The following is a 19,185-nucleotide window of genomic DNA, read 5'->3' on the forward strand; positions in this document are numbered from 1 at the left end:
ATTATATTCGATATTTTACATGACTAGTAAGTCCTCTAAGCCTAAACGATCCGTAAAACAAAATAGTGTCTTTGTGTCGTATGAACGAATCTGCACTAAAACCAAATTAAGATTCACATCGTACATTGAATTATTTCTGTCGTCAGTTGTCAAAACGAAAGTACGGTTGATATTCAAATGCATTGTTTCTGAGCTGTTCCATAAAAAATGAGATTACAATAATCCAGATGGGGTATTACCAAAGACAGATCGAGTATTTCGGTTGCTTCTTTTGTTAAGTATTTTCTTATGTTTTTGATTTTAAGGTAGTTGTTCATTGCTGTACGGCACTTAATTTTGATGTGTTCTTTAACATTTAGTGTTTCATCTAAGTATGCACCCAAAATACCGTATGCATTTTTCTGCTTTAACAGTGTCACCAGCAATATCTATTTCTTTAGATTGACATTTATTTAATTAGGGTCTATTACCGAACATGACGAATTCCGTTTTTGATGCGTTCATTTTCAGTATATTCTCGTTCATCCAGTTGTAAAAAACGAGTGCGCAACGTTCAAGTTCTTGAATGGCAGATATTTCAACAGAAAAGATGAAGGTTTGAATCGCTTGTTTGCGGTGTGGCACTCAGATCAATTGCGATAAGTGCTGTAACCTCTTGTTCCTCCATACCTTCGAGTATATCATTGACTAGTCTATGTAAAGCAGATTCACAAGAATGAAATAATGGAATTGTCTCTAGGCTAACTGATTTTTTGGAAGGAGATTGTTTTCATTTACATGTATCTTGAGTCTAAACAGAGCAGCCTTTTCAATCACTTTCGATAGAAATGATAAGTTGATCACTGGTCTATAGTTGGCATAACTCAGGTCTAGTCCAATTTTCTTTAGAAGTGGTCTAACTATTGCCTGTTTACATTTTGAAGGAAAACTCCTTGACTCAGAGAGAGATTAATCAATTTTGTCACGAACGGTAGTAACTCGTTTAAAAATTATTTTAGTACTATTGGTGGCAATGCATCTAGTTCGCATGATTTTGTTTGAAGATGATTGATGATCTTTTTCACTTAATCTTGGATGAGCTCCTCGAACATACCGAAACACGGTTCTTCCTTTTGATCGGGTGTGCATTTTTTCGAAACTTGCAAGGGCATCTCGAATTTTGTTAATTTTATCCAGGAAGTGATCGGCAAAATTTTCAGCTATCACGGTGTCGCTTTCATCTTAGGGCATTGGGTTATTCGTATTCTTTCCTGTTAATTATGAGACAAACTTGTAGAGTTTTTTAGAATCTCCTTGGAAACCAATTACTTTTTAACTAGGCGATCGTTGCTTCTCTGAATACAACTCGAAAGTGTTTTTATTTCTGGCATTTTTGAAAAGTTCATATTGTTCTGGTTGTTTGTATTTTCTCTACATGCGTTCCAGTTTGCGGTTTTTGCGTTTAAGTTCAATAATGTTTTCATTAAACCATGGTTTTGGTGCACGACAAATTTTGCTTTTCTCAGTGTATTGAGCGTGTTTATCAAGAATTCTACTGATTTCATTTTCAAATTGCTCTACAAACGTATCTACGTTGTCTGCTGTAATTGACATTTCATTCAGGTCTTTTGTAAATGCTGAGTGGTCTATGATTTCTAAAATTTCGAATTGTTATTGTTTGACTCTTGATAATTTCTTTTTGTACTTTGGTAACGACTTTAACTACACAACGGGCCGAGAAGAAAGGGCCTGGTTCACACGAATTGATTTTAATACCATTTGTAGCCCCAAAGATTACAAGGTCGAGTGTATTTCCCTCTGTGTATGTGCTGAAATTGACATGTTGTTCCAAACCCATTGCTACAAGAGAATTCTTAAATTCAGTGACAACACTGTTAGTTTTGTTGATGTGCAAGTTAAAGTCTCCAAGAATCATAAGATTTGAATAGTTGGAAACAATTTCCTCTATGAATTCGAAAAATTCTGTCAAAAATTGATGTTTAGTCCCTTATGATTGTGGTCTGTAAACACCAATTACATTAAGGTGATATTATGGGCATCTATCAGTTGATAGGTGTCTATCGCAACCGTTGTTTATTTTTGGTGTTTTTACTTCATATACACTAATATTTGTTAATGCAGCATCAACATATCAAAACAATATCCCGGAAAGAGAAAAATAATGCATTTGAATATCAACCGTACTTTCGTTTTGACAACTGACGACAGAAATAATTCAATGTACGATGTGAATCTAAATTTGGTTTTAGTGCAGATTCGTTCATACGACACAAAGACACTATTTTGTTTTACGGATCGTTAAGGCTTAGAGGACTCACCAGTCATGTAAAATATCGAATATAATATATATATTTTATAAACAACTGGAAGCAAGATGAGTTGCAGATAATTGGTCAGTAACTATATTTTAACTTACTCTTTTGACCTGTTAATTCTTTTAAGCACAATGCAACAGTGAAAAATGCCCATAATATCACTTAAATTGTAATGTTTTTGAGAATCAATTACCATATACCATGTTCAAATGTCCGGGTATTGCTACTTGACACTTTTCGTACAGTAAACCCAGTCCGACAAGTTAAAGCCACTCCGCCGCCTATTCTATTTAAACGATTTACAGTACTCATTGTGTAACCATTTTGATTTAAGTCTGAGGTATCTATTTGGTGTTGCTTTTCATCTGAGAACCAGGTTTCGGTGAATACGGAAGAGTCGATTTTTTTTCTTCTCTCAGATATTGGCCAATCAAAACATCTTTGTTTCTGACAACACAATGACAGTTCAATGTAAGGCAAGATATTTTTCGGCGTAAGCTGTATTAAGCCAGCTTTTCACCCTGACTTGACCTTTGTAAGTGTCCAATAATATTAAATAAAATTTCCCATTGCTAGGTACGAATGAATACACTTCATTTATTCCATTGGTTGATTTGAGTATAACACCAGAACATTGGAAACATATCCGCGTCTTTGTAACACTGTTTTACTGCATGAAACAATTTTATCTCTAATGAAAAGGCTCTATAGATAGAACAGTTTTACAATCAATTTTCGACATAAATACAGTTTGTGCGTTCACCTTTTATTTTCAGAGAATTACCAGCGCAAAAGCGTTTAAACTGAAGGCTAAATTCTCATATTTAGTACTTACTTGCATTGTATTTCAACCCGCGAGGTTTCGGGTCAATTCGCAGCCAGTGTATGAAAGTCAGAGTTTATATACAGTTCATCACCGGAGTTCGCAGAAGGGGTTGCGATCTTTTCATTGAAGGAAAAAATTGGAATCTGTGCTTTTTTTGTCTGATGGAGTTCGTTTAGTCGCTTTGTCGATATATCAATATTTTAGGCACAGCTGTTGCCTTGGTCGTGTACAGTTGGCGTAAACAAGCCGTCGTTTCAGTAGCAGAATTGTTACCTAACTTTAATGCATCGCATTCCAATCCGCAAGGTATCAAGGTCAGTTTGCGGTCAGTTGCAGAAATCTTTGTATAAACGCCGTTTCGTAAACTTTGTGCACTTGAAGTCTGTTTTGATCAGAAAGATACTAAATATACATATTCGGCGATATTATTGTTGTATGTCAATCATCGATTTTTAATATGTTTTCAACATTTGCATGATAAGGACCAATTTTGATACAATTAATTAGAAATATTTATCCATTTAGACCAGTTTATTAAGCATGAGCACAATAATTCACTATACTATAATTATGCAATTAAATAAGATTCGAGTATTGCCGGCTGACCTATATGCACTCGTTTATTTTCATGTTTCTTGTGTTTTTCTATTCTGTAAATATAGATATCTGAGTAATAATATCACTTAAAGCAAAATAAGCCACGAAATCTGGCGCAACACCCCGTAATTGATTTGCTTGTGATGTAGCTAAGAACTGCGCAGAAAAAAGGCATCCGCTACTTTTTATCTCATAGAGATAACTTTTGATCGTTCATAAAGATCGACCACAATCAACGCCGTATATCTTTTTTAAAGATATTTCTTGTTTAATTTAGAACATTTAGTGTATTGCATTTCTTGGGGTATGAGAGGTTGTTTAAGTTTGCGTCTAACATTTTTTGTGTGCTGTGTCTTTTCAAAGATGTTAAAGTTTGAATTTGTGATGGTAAACTTTGTAGATTATTTAAATTTACTCCACTATTTGTGTCCCATACACGTAACTTTTGATCCCTACCACTTCGGGCACCTCTATATTTCAAAAGATTGTATTGCTTTAAAATGGTTAACGTTCCTTTGTTTGGTATTGTATGATATATCGATACTGCAAATAACATACATGTATCTTTTTCGGCGTAGCTGTTTAACGCCCGTTTTGACCTTAGGTGACCTTCATTCATGATATGTCCCAAATGAATAAATCCGAATTGTGCATTAGCTAATAATACAAAAATCACCGTAAACATTGGATGCATATCATTTGAACTGAACTATGATTATATTGTAAATTACATGTAAATTACAATAAATTAAAAACTGCCATGATGCAAAACATCCTCTAAACATAACATCGAAACGTTTTTGCTTAGTTTACGAAGCAGTATAGCATTAATCACATGTCTGTACAATTAAAAGAAGCTATTGTTTACATGCCGTAGCGGTCACACTAAATACTACAAAAACAGGCTAGATTGCACTTTACCGGTACGCAGTTGTTTACAACTATCGACAAAGCGGGGATTTGGTGGCGGTAGCCTCCCGATACTAAGGAAATATATAGGTGTTGAAATATTTGTTACGCTATGACCCGTTTTATTAAAATACTGGTAAATGAAGTTGCAATATTTATTGTTATTTTTAATTTAAAACAAAATGTTCCCTAAAACGTGTTTTAAGTGATCTTCCAGTCTGCCCAACGTATTGCGCACCACAACAGGGTACATTTCAAGTCATGACATTAACCACATGCATAGAATTTCATGAGACATTGGATTTAATGCTTACTGAAAATTTGCGGTTATTAACAAATGAAAGAATAAAAGAGGACATATTTAAAAACTTGCAACATAAACACTTCCTGGAATTGCACTTATTTATTGTAGATTACACGGATCTTGATTACGTTGCGAACTAGAACACTGCCGCATAGTATCTCCAATAAAAGATGTTCGAAGTAAACTTAATTTGACTGTAGGTTTAGAAAAAAGCAACTGTCTGTAATTTAAAGGCAAATGAATACTACGTGTAATCGGAATTCTCAATGGGGAGAGAACAACTTTAGGGTTTTTGGTAATCAATCTATCCATAGGTTTTTAATTTAGCGAAACCACCAATCTTATAGCCACATTAATACACATTGCCAAGTCAATATACATAAAAGAGTAAAAGGCAGCTTGTCAGATAATGGTCTGTACAAATTCAGTATAACCTGCAGAACTCTCAATTGATGGACATACACGTTTACTTTATAAGTACAGAGAATTTATAACAATCTAAGTATAAGAAAGGTCTTAAACAAGGTTTCTAAAAATAATTTAAAAAAAAAACAATACCGCTACCAGCCTCTGAAGACTGAAAATAAAACAATATCCAAGATATGTACGGGGATACACGCTACTGCATCTACGCAGCACACATCAAACTGTTGTGCAAATCAAATAAAGAAGTGAAACTCCAGCTGCTGGAGCAGTATTGAATTATTATCATAAACAATCAGTTGGTCCTTTATTTAAGGCAAGTGACCAATTGCCCAAACAGTACAAAACAGCACAATACAAAACAACATTAACACAAATAAAAATAAAGCTGGGGTCACCGCCTTGGAACGGTCAATGCAAAGCATTGGGGGTTTAAACCGGTTTTAGAGCGCTCAACCTCACACTTGGCCCAGCAATATTCATGTTACATTTAAGTGTAAATAAAAATTAAACTCATAGCATTGTAAATCAAATTAAACAATAATAAAAGGGATTTAAAACGCATTCAATTTAATTATCATTTAATTACTCAATAGTAGGAAAGATACCAGAGCAAGAGAGTTACGACTTTTTGAGGCACGATGAAATGAAACTACTAACAAGTATCTACTACATTCCTTCTTTATAGAATTTTTTTTAAAATATAGTGTCATAAAGTTAATATTTCAGATCATCATCGCGCAAATACAGGAAGAAGGAGCAATAATGGGTGTAAAGGATCCATATTACATACCTTTGTTGTTTATGTGATTGCTAAAAAATAAATCTAACAAGAAACTACTATCAGAGATGAAATAAAATGAAAATTGAACGATATAAAACCAATGACCTATGCATGAAGATTACAACAGTGAAGATGGGTCGTATGACTTCTTCAGGGGTGTATACAGATATGCGTTAACGATTATCCAGTGCGAATTCACAATAGAACTATTGTCTTGTAAAAACCAGCAGCCACAGGAAACAACTTCACGCTGATTTATGCCATGTGCTTTAGACTGGCGCCCGCGGTGTTTATGATAAAAATGAAATTGTAAAAATTGAGGTTAACTTTTTGGAGTTATGTGTCGTTTTATTTTTTGTATTTATTAATTTACGTATATTAAAATTGTGTAATAGACAGACGTCTGTGAAATTCATGATTCAATGTACGATGTGAGTCTAAAGGTAGTTTTTCATGTAGATTTGTTCCTACGACACAAAGACACAATTATGTTCAACAGAGAAAAATGCCAATAATATCACTTAATGATTCCAAATTTTAAGAGAAGAAAGATATAGTGAATCGAAAACCATCAAGCACATGTTTTTAAGTACATCAGCATCATATCCTTTAGATAAAAACGAGTTAATTCAATTGAAAAGTTTAATATGAACATTTTCTTTAACATATTTTAATTTGCGGACACGCTTCAAAACATCTCCATAAAATGATGGATGGGAAATTCCATTATTTAAATGCAATTTTAAAGAAACATTATATTTAGAAATTAAATCACCATACTTTGAGTGAAATTTAGCGAATTTACTTCTTAGGTAAGAATACAAAAAGCCTTGTTGTAGCAATTTCTTTGTTAATATAAGATTACGATCATTAAAAGCTTTAATACATGAACATGCTCTGGCATAACGTACCAACTGTGAAATGTAAATGCCATAGGAAGGACCTTTAGGGATGTTGCCATCTCGGAACGGAAAATTCACAATATCAAAGTTAAAGTCGTCCAGTTTGTCGTATAAACTAGTTTTAATCATATTATTATTAATAGTAAGACGTAAGTTTAAATACGCAGCGTCTATATTGGATTGAGACGATCTATTTAAGACTAGTTCGTCTGGGTAGATTTTGCATCGCTCAGTTTATTTGGTATTTGTAGTTTTTCTGAAAATCAGAAAATAAGAACTATTCGTGAATCGCAATGAGCGTATCAGAGTCGCAACTTTCGTGGTTGGGCAGTTTTCTCAATCAATAGAAAAGAATGAATGTAACCTAATGAACACAATGGTGTAATCTAATGTTTTACACATTTTTTGTGCAGCATTTATGTTTCCAGTAAAACAAGCAACTTTGAAATGAATTTAACAATCATATTTTTGACAACTGAGATACGAGTATTTAAAGTTAAGATATATCATAAATTCCTCTCTCAGTGAGTATCAGTAATTTCGACAAACATTAAATGCAAGTTCAAGTTCAAATACTTAAATACTACTAGCCACTGTCTTCCGAGTGTTGACATTAAATTGCAAATTCCAGTTTACTACAGAAATTGATTACTACTATCCACTGTTGTCTTAGCGTTGGTATTAAATTCTTTCATAACACATCTTTGAATTTAAATGCAAACGATTAAAGATGACGACGGTTATGACTTGGAAACATGTTCTATTATGCCTTTGTGATGACAAATATGTTATTCTAGCCAGATAGCCAGAAGATCGCAATGTCTATTTATGTATTTATTGTTTACCCTTTGAGTATCAAATATAAGTAAACATTCATATAAATTCATCAATGGGCTGTTGAAGCGTTTTTTGTTTCAAGATTGTTTATTTTTGCAATTCATATAACGTATATATTGATATAAATCTCAATTTATGGAGTATTTTATGATTGTGTGAATATTGCCGAATTGGTCCTTGTTCAGATATTGTTGTTGTTGAAATTAATGGCTGCTTTCATGTGGGCTTCGTTGAACTAAAAATTCTTATATATTTTTACTCTACCCCATTAAACATAAAGAGAGACAATTTAGTAAAGTATTTCAGTACATTCTGATCCCTTAAAAGACTTCCTCCGGAATATGTAGCTTTTTGAAAAAGTCACTAATCTGTTTCTTTGAATATTGAAGCGGTGGAATTCCTTAAGTTCAATTTAAGTGAGGGTAGGCAGTTTGCATACTGAATGTGACCATGGACACATAGGAAACGTCCAAAAGAAGGGTGTTTTTTAACGTATCACCTTGTTTAGGATAAATTGTCTAAGCTTTGTAACCACTACGCCCACCCTCACTAAAACTAAAGGCCATGCACCCCAACCCATGTTGAATATGCACAGCAACACCATCGACCCAAACTGCACACACTCTTCATAAGACTGTACTAACATAACCATTCACCCATTCCCCACTAAATAACCAGTACCACTTGAACAAGCTCGCGCTTGTGGCACAATTTACGGGACTAGCTTATTAAATTAACATAACTGACTAGTATTACTGATCTTAGATAGTCGCGGTAGATTATCAAATCTTGATTAGTATTCTATCCGTGTGTGTGGTTATCCTTCATTAAAAAGTAGATTGGTACATTGAATGCATAGTTGCCTTTCTATACAGATCTAGTTGATATTACCTTGGTAGGCACTTCATTCGGTCAGGATGCCTGACTTTTTCTTAGTATAATTTGATACAATCGCGCTTAATATTGTTTAACTTTTTTGACGATGCTGTTTCAGCATCGTCTAAGGTACCATACCATCAAAAAATCTTCACAATGGCGACCTATGTAAAGACCGAGCCAGTCCGATTGAGATAATGCAGGTTTTCTAATCGGCATACCTCGCTGATTCGCATTGATTACATTCTCCGGCAGATACTAAAACGCGGACCAATCTGCTGACGACATAGATAATGATTTGTATTCTTTATCGTCTGCAGATTGGTCCGCCTGTACGTGCGACCCAAAATCGGTCTTGTGTACGCTGACGTTAATGTCGGGAAATCCCCGTAATTACCGAAATTCCCCGAAATCCCCAGAGATCCCCAATAATATTTATTATTTATCAAAATACTGCGGATATTAAGATAGAATATTGCAAAATACAATGAATTCACTGATGAAAAATTGTTTTTAACCATGTTTGGTAGTGAAAAACTAAAATATATACATAATTATTAGGATTCCGAGTATGAATCCATAGTGCATGTTTTCACAAGCACGATCAGGTACAGAAATCCCCGCTGTAAAGATCTTCAAGTGTCAAAAAATCATCTGGGTGGCTTTTTGATATTAGAAAGAAGAGGTACAGACAAAAACTTACAACAATATCCCACTTCTTTAGAAAAATATTGACTTGTAGCGGGGATTTCGGTAATTCTACACTCGCCCACAACGTACCGACATCTCCCATATTTACATCTGAAAGTGTCAAAAATATCATTTGTATTCTTGGTTTTTGGCTTTGCTTGAATGTTTACGTGCAAAAAATAATATTAATGTTAATTATTAAGCACACTTGACAGCATAAGTTGCCTCTTAGGGGGGAATTCGGTAATTCTACAATTGCCCGCCGAGTACCGAAATCCCCCATAGTTGCGCCTTAGAGGGTCAATATGTCATCGGTATGATTGTTTCTTGGCATCGCATAACTGTTAATGTGAAAATTATGATATTAATATTAATTTTTAAGCACTGTTGGCTTAGAGGCAACTTATGCTGTCAAGTGTGCTTAATAATTAACATAAATATTATTTTTTGCACGTTAACATTCAAGCAAAGCCAAAAACCAAGCATACAAGTGATATTTTTGACACTTTCAGATGTATATATTGGGTATTTCGGTACTCTGTGGGCGAATGTAGAATTACCGAAATCCCCGCCTCAAGTCAATATTTTTCAAAAGAAGTGGGATATTGTTGTTAAGTTTTTGTCTGTACCTCTTCTTTCTAATATCAAAAAGCCACCCTGATGATATTTTGACACTTGAAGGTCTTTACAGCGGGGATTTCGGCACCTGATCGTGCTTGTGCAAATATGCACTATGAATTCATACTCGGAGTCCCAATAATAATGTTTATATTTAAGTTTTTCACTACCAAACTAGGATTAAAAAAAAACAAGTTTCATCTGTGAATTCATGGTATTTTGCAATATTCTTTATTTATATCCGCAGTATTTTGATAAATAATGAATATTATTGGGGATTTCGGGGGATTTCTGGGAATTTCGGTAATTACGGGGATTTCGGTATTTCTACACACCGTCGGGGGATCGCGTGATTAAAATCTTGTACGAAAATGCACTGGATATTTTGTCTTTTTCTATACAATTTCTCGGCTCATAATTTAGGTCATGTTGTGGAAATTTCCACAATGAATCATGAATATGTCCTTTAAACACTGGCAAAATTGGTGGTTTGTAATCCATGTTTTTATTTCAAATTATTCCCCTTGAATGACACAGAGCACACATCTCGTAGTGTACATTGTCAATGGCTATTAAACACTTTAAATCAAAGGGACATCGAGTAATTTTGGATGATTTCGATCGAAGAAGGTTCGGAAATGATATAATCACAATAATAAAACAGGTAAGTGAAAGACCCGGAAGTAAACTGTACGATAGCAACTGAATTGTTTACAAGAAATGGTGGCAGATTTAAAATTGAACTTAAAATATTATGGCTCAATTTATAACACCAGCTAACACTATTCCATATGAAATTTCGCAAGACCAGGACATTTCGTTTCTAAATGATTTATCTAATGAAAAACGTGAGGTGTTTGGAATCAGCTGTGAAGGATCTGGTATTTTAATTAGCCTCTAAACCTATAAGTTCGTGCACCTTAAACTTCAAAGTCATATATTTCATAAAAAATCATTAGACAATAACTAAACTTGATATATACTTTATGATTTATCTTTTGTTTAACAAATAACGAGTGAAATATGTTGGTTGACAGACAATAATAATGGAGTTACGTACCTTTAAACATTCATGTATATCGTAGTCTGCGTCACACAGAATTACCCTATAAGATCGTGCACCGATTTTGATGACGTCACAGCAAGGCCCTCGGATGTGTTTATTATCCCCACGCTTTTTGAAAAAAAGGTGGGGATATTGTGGTGATCTCCGCCGTCCGTCCGTCCGTCTGTCCGTCCGTCCTGGCCACTATCTCCTCCTACACTAAAAGCACTAGAACCTTGAAATTTACACACATGGTAGCTATGAGCATATGTGCGACCCTGCACTATTTGGAATTTTGATCTGACCCCTGGGTCGAAAGTTATAGGGGTTGGGGTGGGGCCGCGTCAGAAATTATCACTCATTTTTTTAGGTTATTTTACATTTACTTCTTTATTTCTACACCGATTCACTTCAAATTGATACTGGACCTCACCTATGACAATACGGTCAATCTCAACCATGCATGGCCCCATTCCCAACCCTGGGGCGCCCCGCCCACATAGGCCACACCCACCAAAAATTTCCATTTACTATAATTTTTTCATTTCTACACGGATTCACTTCAAATTGATACTGAACTTTTGTTATGACATTAGGGTCAATCTCAACTATGCATGGCCCCAATCCCAACCCTGGGGCGCCCGCCCACATAGGCCACACCCACCAAAAAATTCCATTTACTATAATTTTTTCATTTCTACACGGATTCACTTCAAATTGATACTGAACTTCTCTTATGACATTAGGGTCAATCTCAACTATGCATGGCCCCATAACCAACCCTGGGGCCCCGCCCACATATACCACACCCACCCAAAATTGCCTTTACTATAATTTCTTCATTTCTACACCGATTCACTTCAAATTGATATTGAACTTCTCTTATGACAATACAGTCAATCTCAACTATGCATGGCCCCATTACCAACCCTGGGGCGCCCCGCCCACATAGACCACACCCACCCAAAATTGCCTTTTACTATAATTTCTTCATTTCTACACCGATTCACTTCAAATTGATACTGAACCTCTCTTATGACAATACGGTCAATCTCAACTATGCATGGCACAATTACCAACCCTGGGGCGCCCTGCCCACATATGTCACACCCACCCAAAATTGCCTTTTACTATAACTTCTTCATTTCTACACCAATTCACTTCTAATTGATGATGAACTTCTCTTATGACAATACGGTCAATCTCAGCTATGCATGGCCCCATTACCAACCCTGGGGCACACCTAGGTCAAACATTCGGCGTGGGGATACGCGTCGGCCTCTGCCGCGCCATTTCTAGTAATAACTGATATATGTTTTTGTGAATATGTGTTTATTTGTATTAAATATGTGTTGTTTTAGATGAATTTCGTGAATAAACTGTATTGAAAATAATGGTTGAAACAAAACTGGTCTTCATAAAAACGAAATATGAACTGTGATAACTGTATTCAGAGGTCTAGATAAAGTGTATTTACTAACGGAAAATAGCTTAATAAAATTCTATTCACAATGGGGGCATAAAAGGCTGTCACCCCTTCTAATGGCAGTTGTTTTGTGACAAAATCTCAAACTGACTCAGCGAGAATCTTTATCGCAATAGGCCGGTCACGATCTTAACGTATGGTCTCGTGTCATCATTTGGGGGTAAAATTTTCCGCATACACAGCATACTTTAACCGTATTGTAATGCAAAGTTCAGAGTGCACAACACAAATTTGAGACGGGCCTCCAAGGGAAACTACTCTTACAACATTTTATGATCAAAACATTGACAAACATAGCCGTCTGGTGAAGGAAATGTGCAGATTTTAAACATCTTTTAAGGCTATTTCTTTGGAACGAGGTCAGAAAAACAAACATTATATCATATTTATTGTTTTTTCCTCGTGATTGCTGTCTTATCGGCTGTGGAAATTCTCGCGTTAAAAACTGAACAGTTTACGGGCACGTGCGTTCGAATGTTGCTTAGAAGTTTACGTCATAAAAGAGTACACGATCTTATAGGGCTGCACGAAGTTATAGGAATAGAGGATAGTTATCATTGTTATCCACAAACTGAATCAGTCTTAATGTAATCAACTACCCATTTTTTCCTTTTTTTGTTGTCTGTGTCAGAGTGTGCATGTGTGTGTGCATGTGTGGTCTGGAGGATATCATTCTCGTCTAATAATAATATCAATATTTTATCATAAGACAGTAACCATGCATTATCTAAATGTTTCAAACCACCTATTTTTTTATTGGAAAAAAAAGAACTATTTGGGTATCTCTAGTAAGTTATTACGGTTTATTTATAAGTCTTCTGTTTCACAGCAAAGCAGACGAAGGCCAGTCACATGGTAAAGGTGCAAATGCTGTGGTCTGAGCCAGGTTCACCACTACCTCAAAGCATATGGTCTTGGCGAACAGCATGCTCTGACTTTCAGTGTGACAACTGTTGCGGCCAAAATCAAAACTACATAGTCATCTGGTACCTTCTGTGGAGAGTTCTTGTAGGTAATAACAAACCCTTAGTTATTGTGTTTCTTATAGCTTTTTACAGTGTTGAGAAACTAATGTAGTAGCTAAACCTGTTTTAAAAATATTTGTTTGCAGTAATGCAATTACAAAATTGTGAAGCGTGTTGATTCGTAGTGAAAATGTTAAAATTTACTTTTTTACTCTGATATCAATCCCAAAAGGAAAAATCTCTTAAATAAGATATTGAAATGAGTAAAAAAAATAAGTCAGTCAATTACTACAAACATACATATTCTAAATTGTAGCCTGACCTTTTTAAAACTGATTTTTCAACATTTCAGGTTTAAACAGAAGCATCACACTCAAAGCTTAATGTTAGTAGGACATACTAAGTTTTTTTTACAACAACAACAAAATAATATTTTGATAATATGGAAACTATATTTTGCATTTGTTTCATTATTAAATGGTTATCTTTATTCTTGATACAGAAACTTCAATGCAGAAACATTGTCTGATGTCAGGGGGTCTGTGGGGTTATTGTCAAGGACGGGCCATAACATTCCCCAGTTTGTGGGGGACACTTTCAATCCTGTTGTTTTCTACGATTGGAAGGATTACCTTTCAACATTTTTTAACTCCATAAAGAATGTCGCCAAATTTCACCAATTCCATGTGTCAGCAAATCATCCAAGTGTTGTGGAGTGCAGGGAATTTAGTGATTCACCAGTAGTCAGAATCACTCTCAGGAAGGTTTCAAAAGTTAATGTTAATGTGAGCTGTAACGACCTGCCAAAAGAAATGTTCGCGAAAGGGCTTGATCTAGACTGTCAGTGGTATTTATTTGAACACATTCGTGAATTATGTCGCACAGATGAAGCCAAAAACTTGACATGTCCTAAAACCCGCTACTGGTAAGCGACAAAAAACAGACTCAGACTGTGCCCCCCAAAACAGAAGATGCATTAAGATGCACAACTGATCTTCTCTGATCATGCCACAACAATTACATACATCATGTTTCAGTGTTTATTTTGGCCAAGATATTGGGTGATATATTTTCCCCCAAACAGTTCAAAAATCCTCTATTCTGAGGAAAGCCAATACATGTACATGTATATGATTGCTAAATCTGTTAGTTGTTACAGGTTTTGAAGTGTTCAATACAATAATTTGTTGTTCTTATTGCACAGGCATGTTTTCAAGCTTTTTAAATATCATATTTACGAAACAAAAATCAATTATTCAGTGTTACTTTGCTTTTTATCCCCCGCCAGAGGCGGAGGGATATTGTTTTTGCGTTGTCCGTCCGTCCGTCTGTCCTTCCGTCTGTCCGGCACTTTTGTGTCCGGAGCCATATCTTGGAAGTGCTTTGGAGGATTTCATTGAAACTTGGTATGAGTATATATATGCATAAGAGGATGATGCACGCCAAATGGCATTGTACACCATCTGATAATAACAGTGTTATAGCCCTTTGTATCTTCAAAAAAATGCTTTTTTTAGTGTCAAATATAACACTTTTGTGTCCAGAAGTATATAGGCGGGGGATATCAATTCAACAAATTGCTTGTTTTTCACCTTATGGACACAGACTGCCTTTCCGAAAAACTTGAAAAAAATCAATGTGAATATTAATGTTTTACCATGAAAATCCTATAATTTTGTTTGTTGTCTTCGTTGTTTCCATAGTAACAAAACAATTGATATGTAAAAAAAATATTGTTTATTTTGTCTATTTTATAATGTCAGAAATGATGATTAATAATCATTATTACATTCACTGAAACATTTAGTATCCAAGTGTACTTTCAACCAACAGTTTTCAATGCTGTTTTTTCCATTCTGTTGTGTTTGAGGTTACATTATACTTGAATACACATGAAACTGAATTAAAAAGAAAATTGTACATGGAACAAAAAAAATTGATTGTTATTGTTTTACTAAATACAAAAACAGTGCAATTTATATTGTGTTTGCCTTTAAACAAACACTTGATTGATAATGCAATTCATATATTTATAAAAGGCGTGATTGTTTGCTCTGGTGATTATTAACATGTAGATCGTGTTGTAAAATACAGATAAACTGCTTTCCACTAATGTCATCAGCTAGGTACCACTTGTCATTGCTTGTTTCGCCCTTTTAAACCTAGGACAAGCTCTAAGTGGCGGGCGGCAGTGTTGATCAGACACTACCCATTAGTGGATGGCTTCCAGCTACTGGCGTTCCTCCTTAGCCACAGCCAGCTGGAGCTTCTTTCTGCTGCCTGTGATACCTTCTTAATGGCCAGCTTTCTCGCCTGTCCCTCTATTCCCATATCCTGGAACATCTTTCCCAGCGATGGTGCAGGAAACCCTCTGCATCCCACTTCAATCGGGTAGTTCCATGCTCTCCACCCGGCCTCTCTACATTCCTGGACGAGATCTTCGTACTTGGCCTTCTTTCTCTCATGTGCCTGAGTACATCTTTCTTCCCACGGGACAGTCAGCTCTACCAGGATGATCTTCTTTGTCTTTCCGGAGACCATCACAATGTCTGGGCGTAGGGTAGTGTGGACAATGTCTGGAAACTGCAGCTGTTTCATAAGATCTGCCCGTAGTTCCCAGTCATTTGTGCCGTCTAGGATACTCGGATGTCCTCCCTTTGTACCCTTCATTACTGTCCCTGCTGGTACAAAGTTGCTGTGCTTTGCCCCTGCATGTACTCGTGCCTTCTTCTTGTGTCTCTCAAGTGTATCCGCTACCTCTCGGAGTACCTGGTCATGTCTCCAGCGGTATCTCCCCTGGGCAAGTGCTTCCTTACACGAGGACAAGATGTGATCCAGGGTAGCTCTTCCTCCACATAGGGTGCATTCTGCTGTTTCTATCAGCCCCCATCTCTGGAGATTCGCCGGTGTTGGCAAGACATCATAAACTGCCCGGATCAGGAACTGCAGTTGAAAAAACTGGTACTTCCAGATATCTGTCCATGACAGTTTCCTCCCTGTTGTCTGCCACTTTGTCCAGCTTCCCTGGCTCCCCATCTGGACTGCTTTCACCTTTCTTATCTCTTCTTCTTCCTTTCGGATTTCGCTCTGAACAAGTTCTCTTCTTTGGACTGTTGTGGCTGAACTCCACGGTTGTCTAGTGTTCAAGCCGAGTCCCTGTCTACCTTGACAACTTGTTCCCACTATGTCTTGATGTCTCAGTCGACTCTCTGCCTGCTCAACTGCATTCGATGCTGACCATCTTCTTCCAGTTCTGACCTCTATCCCTGCATTTCTAATGCTCATGTCACTAGAGTCTCGTAGGGTCAACACGAGCCTTGCCTTACTAACTTTGTACTCCTCTACAATTGATGAAAGAGGGAGCTGCAACATTCCGGTTCTGTTGTAGAGTCCAATACTTTTCATACATGATGGAAGTCCGAACCATCGTCTCAGGCTCTTGTTTATCATGCTTTCCAAGCTATCAACCGTCGATGTTGGGATCTCATACAACATTAGTGGCCACAGGAGACGGGGCAGGAGGCCATGCTGGAAAAGCCATGCCTTGAACTTCCCTGGTAGGCCTGTTCCCTCTATCTTTGCAAGCCCATTCCTCAGTTGCTGCCTGATGCGCTCTGTGTTATTTCTGCTATCACCCAGTGTGGTGTCAAACCATTTACCCAAGCACTTGACGGGGTTGTCAATAAGTGATGGGATATCCTCGCCCTGTACCCTGAGTGTTGTCTTCTGCCAGACTTTACCTCTTCTCAAGATAAGAAATCTTGACTTCCTTGGTTTGAAGGCCATTCTAGCCCATGACACAACATCTTCAAGGGCTGATAGGATCCATCGAGCTTGTATGTGGGACGGTTACAATCCCCTTCTGAAGCTGTATCCAGGATGTTGTAAAGTTCTTTGTTGTGAAGCGCATGTTGATGTTTCTGTAGTAGCTTCTGACAATGCTCTGAATATGTTCTGGTACATGGTGGTGTTTCAGAGCAAACTCTATTACCTGGTGGGGTACCGTGCCATACGCATTTGCTAGATCCAGCCATACAACTGTGAGATCTGTCTTGTTGATCTTAGCTTCCCTGATTAACTGGCTAATAGCGCATGTGTGTTCAATGCAGCCAGAGAATCCTGGAACACCTCCCTTCTGTGCTGATGGTTCAATGTACCCATTACTGGTCATGAATGTTGTAAGACGCCTGGCAACCACTGACATGAAGATCTTGCCCTCCACATTCAACAATGATATTGTCCGGAACTGTCCAATATCCTTGGAAACCTCCTCCTTTGGGACGAAGATGCCTTCTGCTCGCTGCCACTCCACAGGTACATCTCCTTTACGCCAGACCACCTTCAATAGTTTCCACAACCGTCTCAGCAGTTTTGGGCATGACTTGTACACCTTGTAAGGTATTCCATTTGGGCCTGGTGCTGACTTGGATCTAGCCTTCTTGATTATATCTTGGACCTCCTTGAGGGTTGGTTCTCCCTCAGTAAATGCAACAATGGGCATGGGTACTGGGGCTATGCGTTCATGTCCCTCCATCCGCATATGTCTCGCCTGATCAGAGTGCGTGTTCTTCAGATGCTCTTCAACCTCCTCTTTAGAACAATTTAGCTGTCCCGCTTTCTTCTCTTCAAGGATTTCCTTGCTAAAACCATAGGGATTGGAAAGAAATCGTGATCTTTGTCTGGCCTTCTCCCTTCTGGCTTTTCGTATCCTTTCCGCTTTCCTCAGGTCTTGAAGTCTGCGTCTGGTGTGGTCTCGTAGTTCCTGTAGACCAATTTTCTCTAGCTCTGATGCCTGTCTGTACTGGTTCCCCAAGTTGCGAAGGTCCTTCCTCAACTTCTCTATTTCTATCTGCCGTCTGTTCTTGGCGACTGTAGTCTGCTTCCTTTCCGATGGTGTCACCCCAAATCTTTCCTTCCCGACTGCATATATCAGTCTACACATACTCCGCAGTTTCCTTTCTACTGTTCCAAGTAACACCTGTTCCACGATGCCATCTACATCCTCATCAAACTCCTTCCACTGTTTCTCGTTCATAGCTGGCCATTTGATGCGCTCTAGTCTGTCATCTGTACGACTGCCCTGGCTACCAAGATCATGTTCTGGTCTTGTAGGCTTATCCACCTGTTCCACCTCAGATTCGTGGAGATCCTCAGCACTGTGGTGTTCTTCCTGGCTGTGGTCCTCCTGTGTCTCACCAGACAAGTCTGTGCACTGTCTCTGCTCCGGATCAGGCTGATAACCCTTCCTAGACCGGTGTATCTTGAGACCCCTGGCATTCTTACAGATTTTCCCGCAAACACACTGAGCTGTCTCTGTATAGGCCTCACCTGTCAATGTCCGTTGAACTAGCCGTGTCGATTCCGTTGTGTCCGTCCTATTGGATCTCTCTTCCACCCCCCCTCTCGGAAGACCCTGGGGGTATCTTTTTGTATGTCTTGTTGTAGCTGTTCTGTGGGTTACTCCTTACGGAGTCATCATCTTGGGGTGCCGGCCCTTGATGCCCAATTCCAGTCTCTCCTGGATGTCCACTGTCTCTCCAGTTGTCACCAATCTATTCCTGGTTGTCATCCAGTCTTTCCTGGAAGTCACTGATTCCTCAGAAGTCAT

General features: G+C 37.5%; 2 protein-coding genes across 2 annotated transcripts; both read right to left on the minus strand.

Annotated features, from left to right (window-relative positions):
* Positions 1 to 15,782: 15,782 nt before the first annotated feature.
* LOC127869677 (uncharacterized) lies at positions 15,783 to 17,363 on the minus strand. Its single transcript, XM_052412334.1, has one exon. It carries the CDS (start codon positions 17,361 to 17,363, stop codon positions 15,783 to 15,785), a length of 1,581 nt encoding a protein of 526 aa, XP_052268294.1.
* A 22-nt stretch (positions 17,364 to 17,385) lies between these two features.
* On the minus strand, positions 17,386 to 19,185 carry LOC127869678 (uncharacterized). Its single transcript, XM_052412335.1, has 2 exons — positions 19,046 to 19,185; positions 17,386 to 19,000 (listed from the first exon to the last, which is right to left on the minus strand). The coding sequence occupies exons 1-2, from the start codon at positions 19,183 to 19,185 to the stop codon at positions 17,386 to 17,388; spliced, it is 1,755 nt and encodes a 584-aa protein (XP_052268295.1).

Source organism: Dreissena polymorpha, chromosome 2 (assembly GCF_020536995.1).
Source record: "Dreissena polymorpha isolate Duluth1 chromosome 2, UMN_Dpol_1.0, whole genome shotgun sequence".
In the NCBI taxonomy this organism is placed as follows: domain Eukaryota; kingdom Metazoa; phylum Mollusca; class Bivalvia; order Myida; family Dreissenidae; genus Dreissena; species Dreissena polymorpha.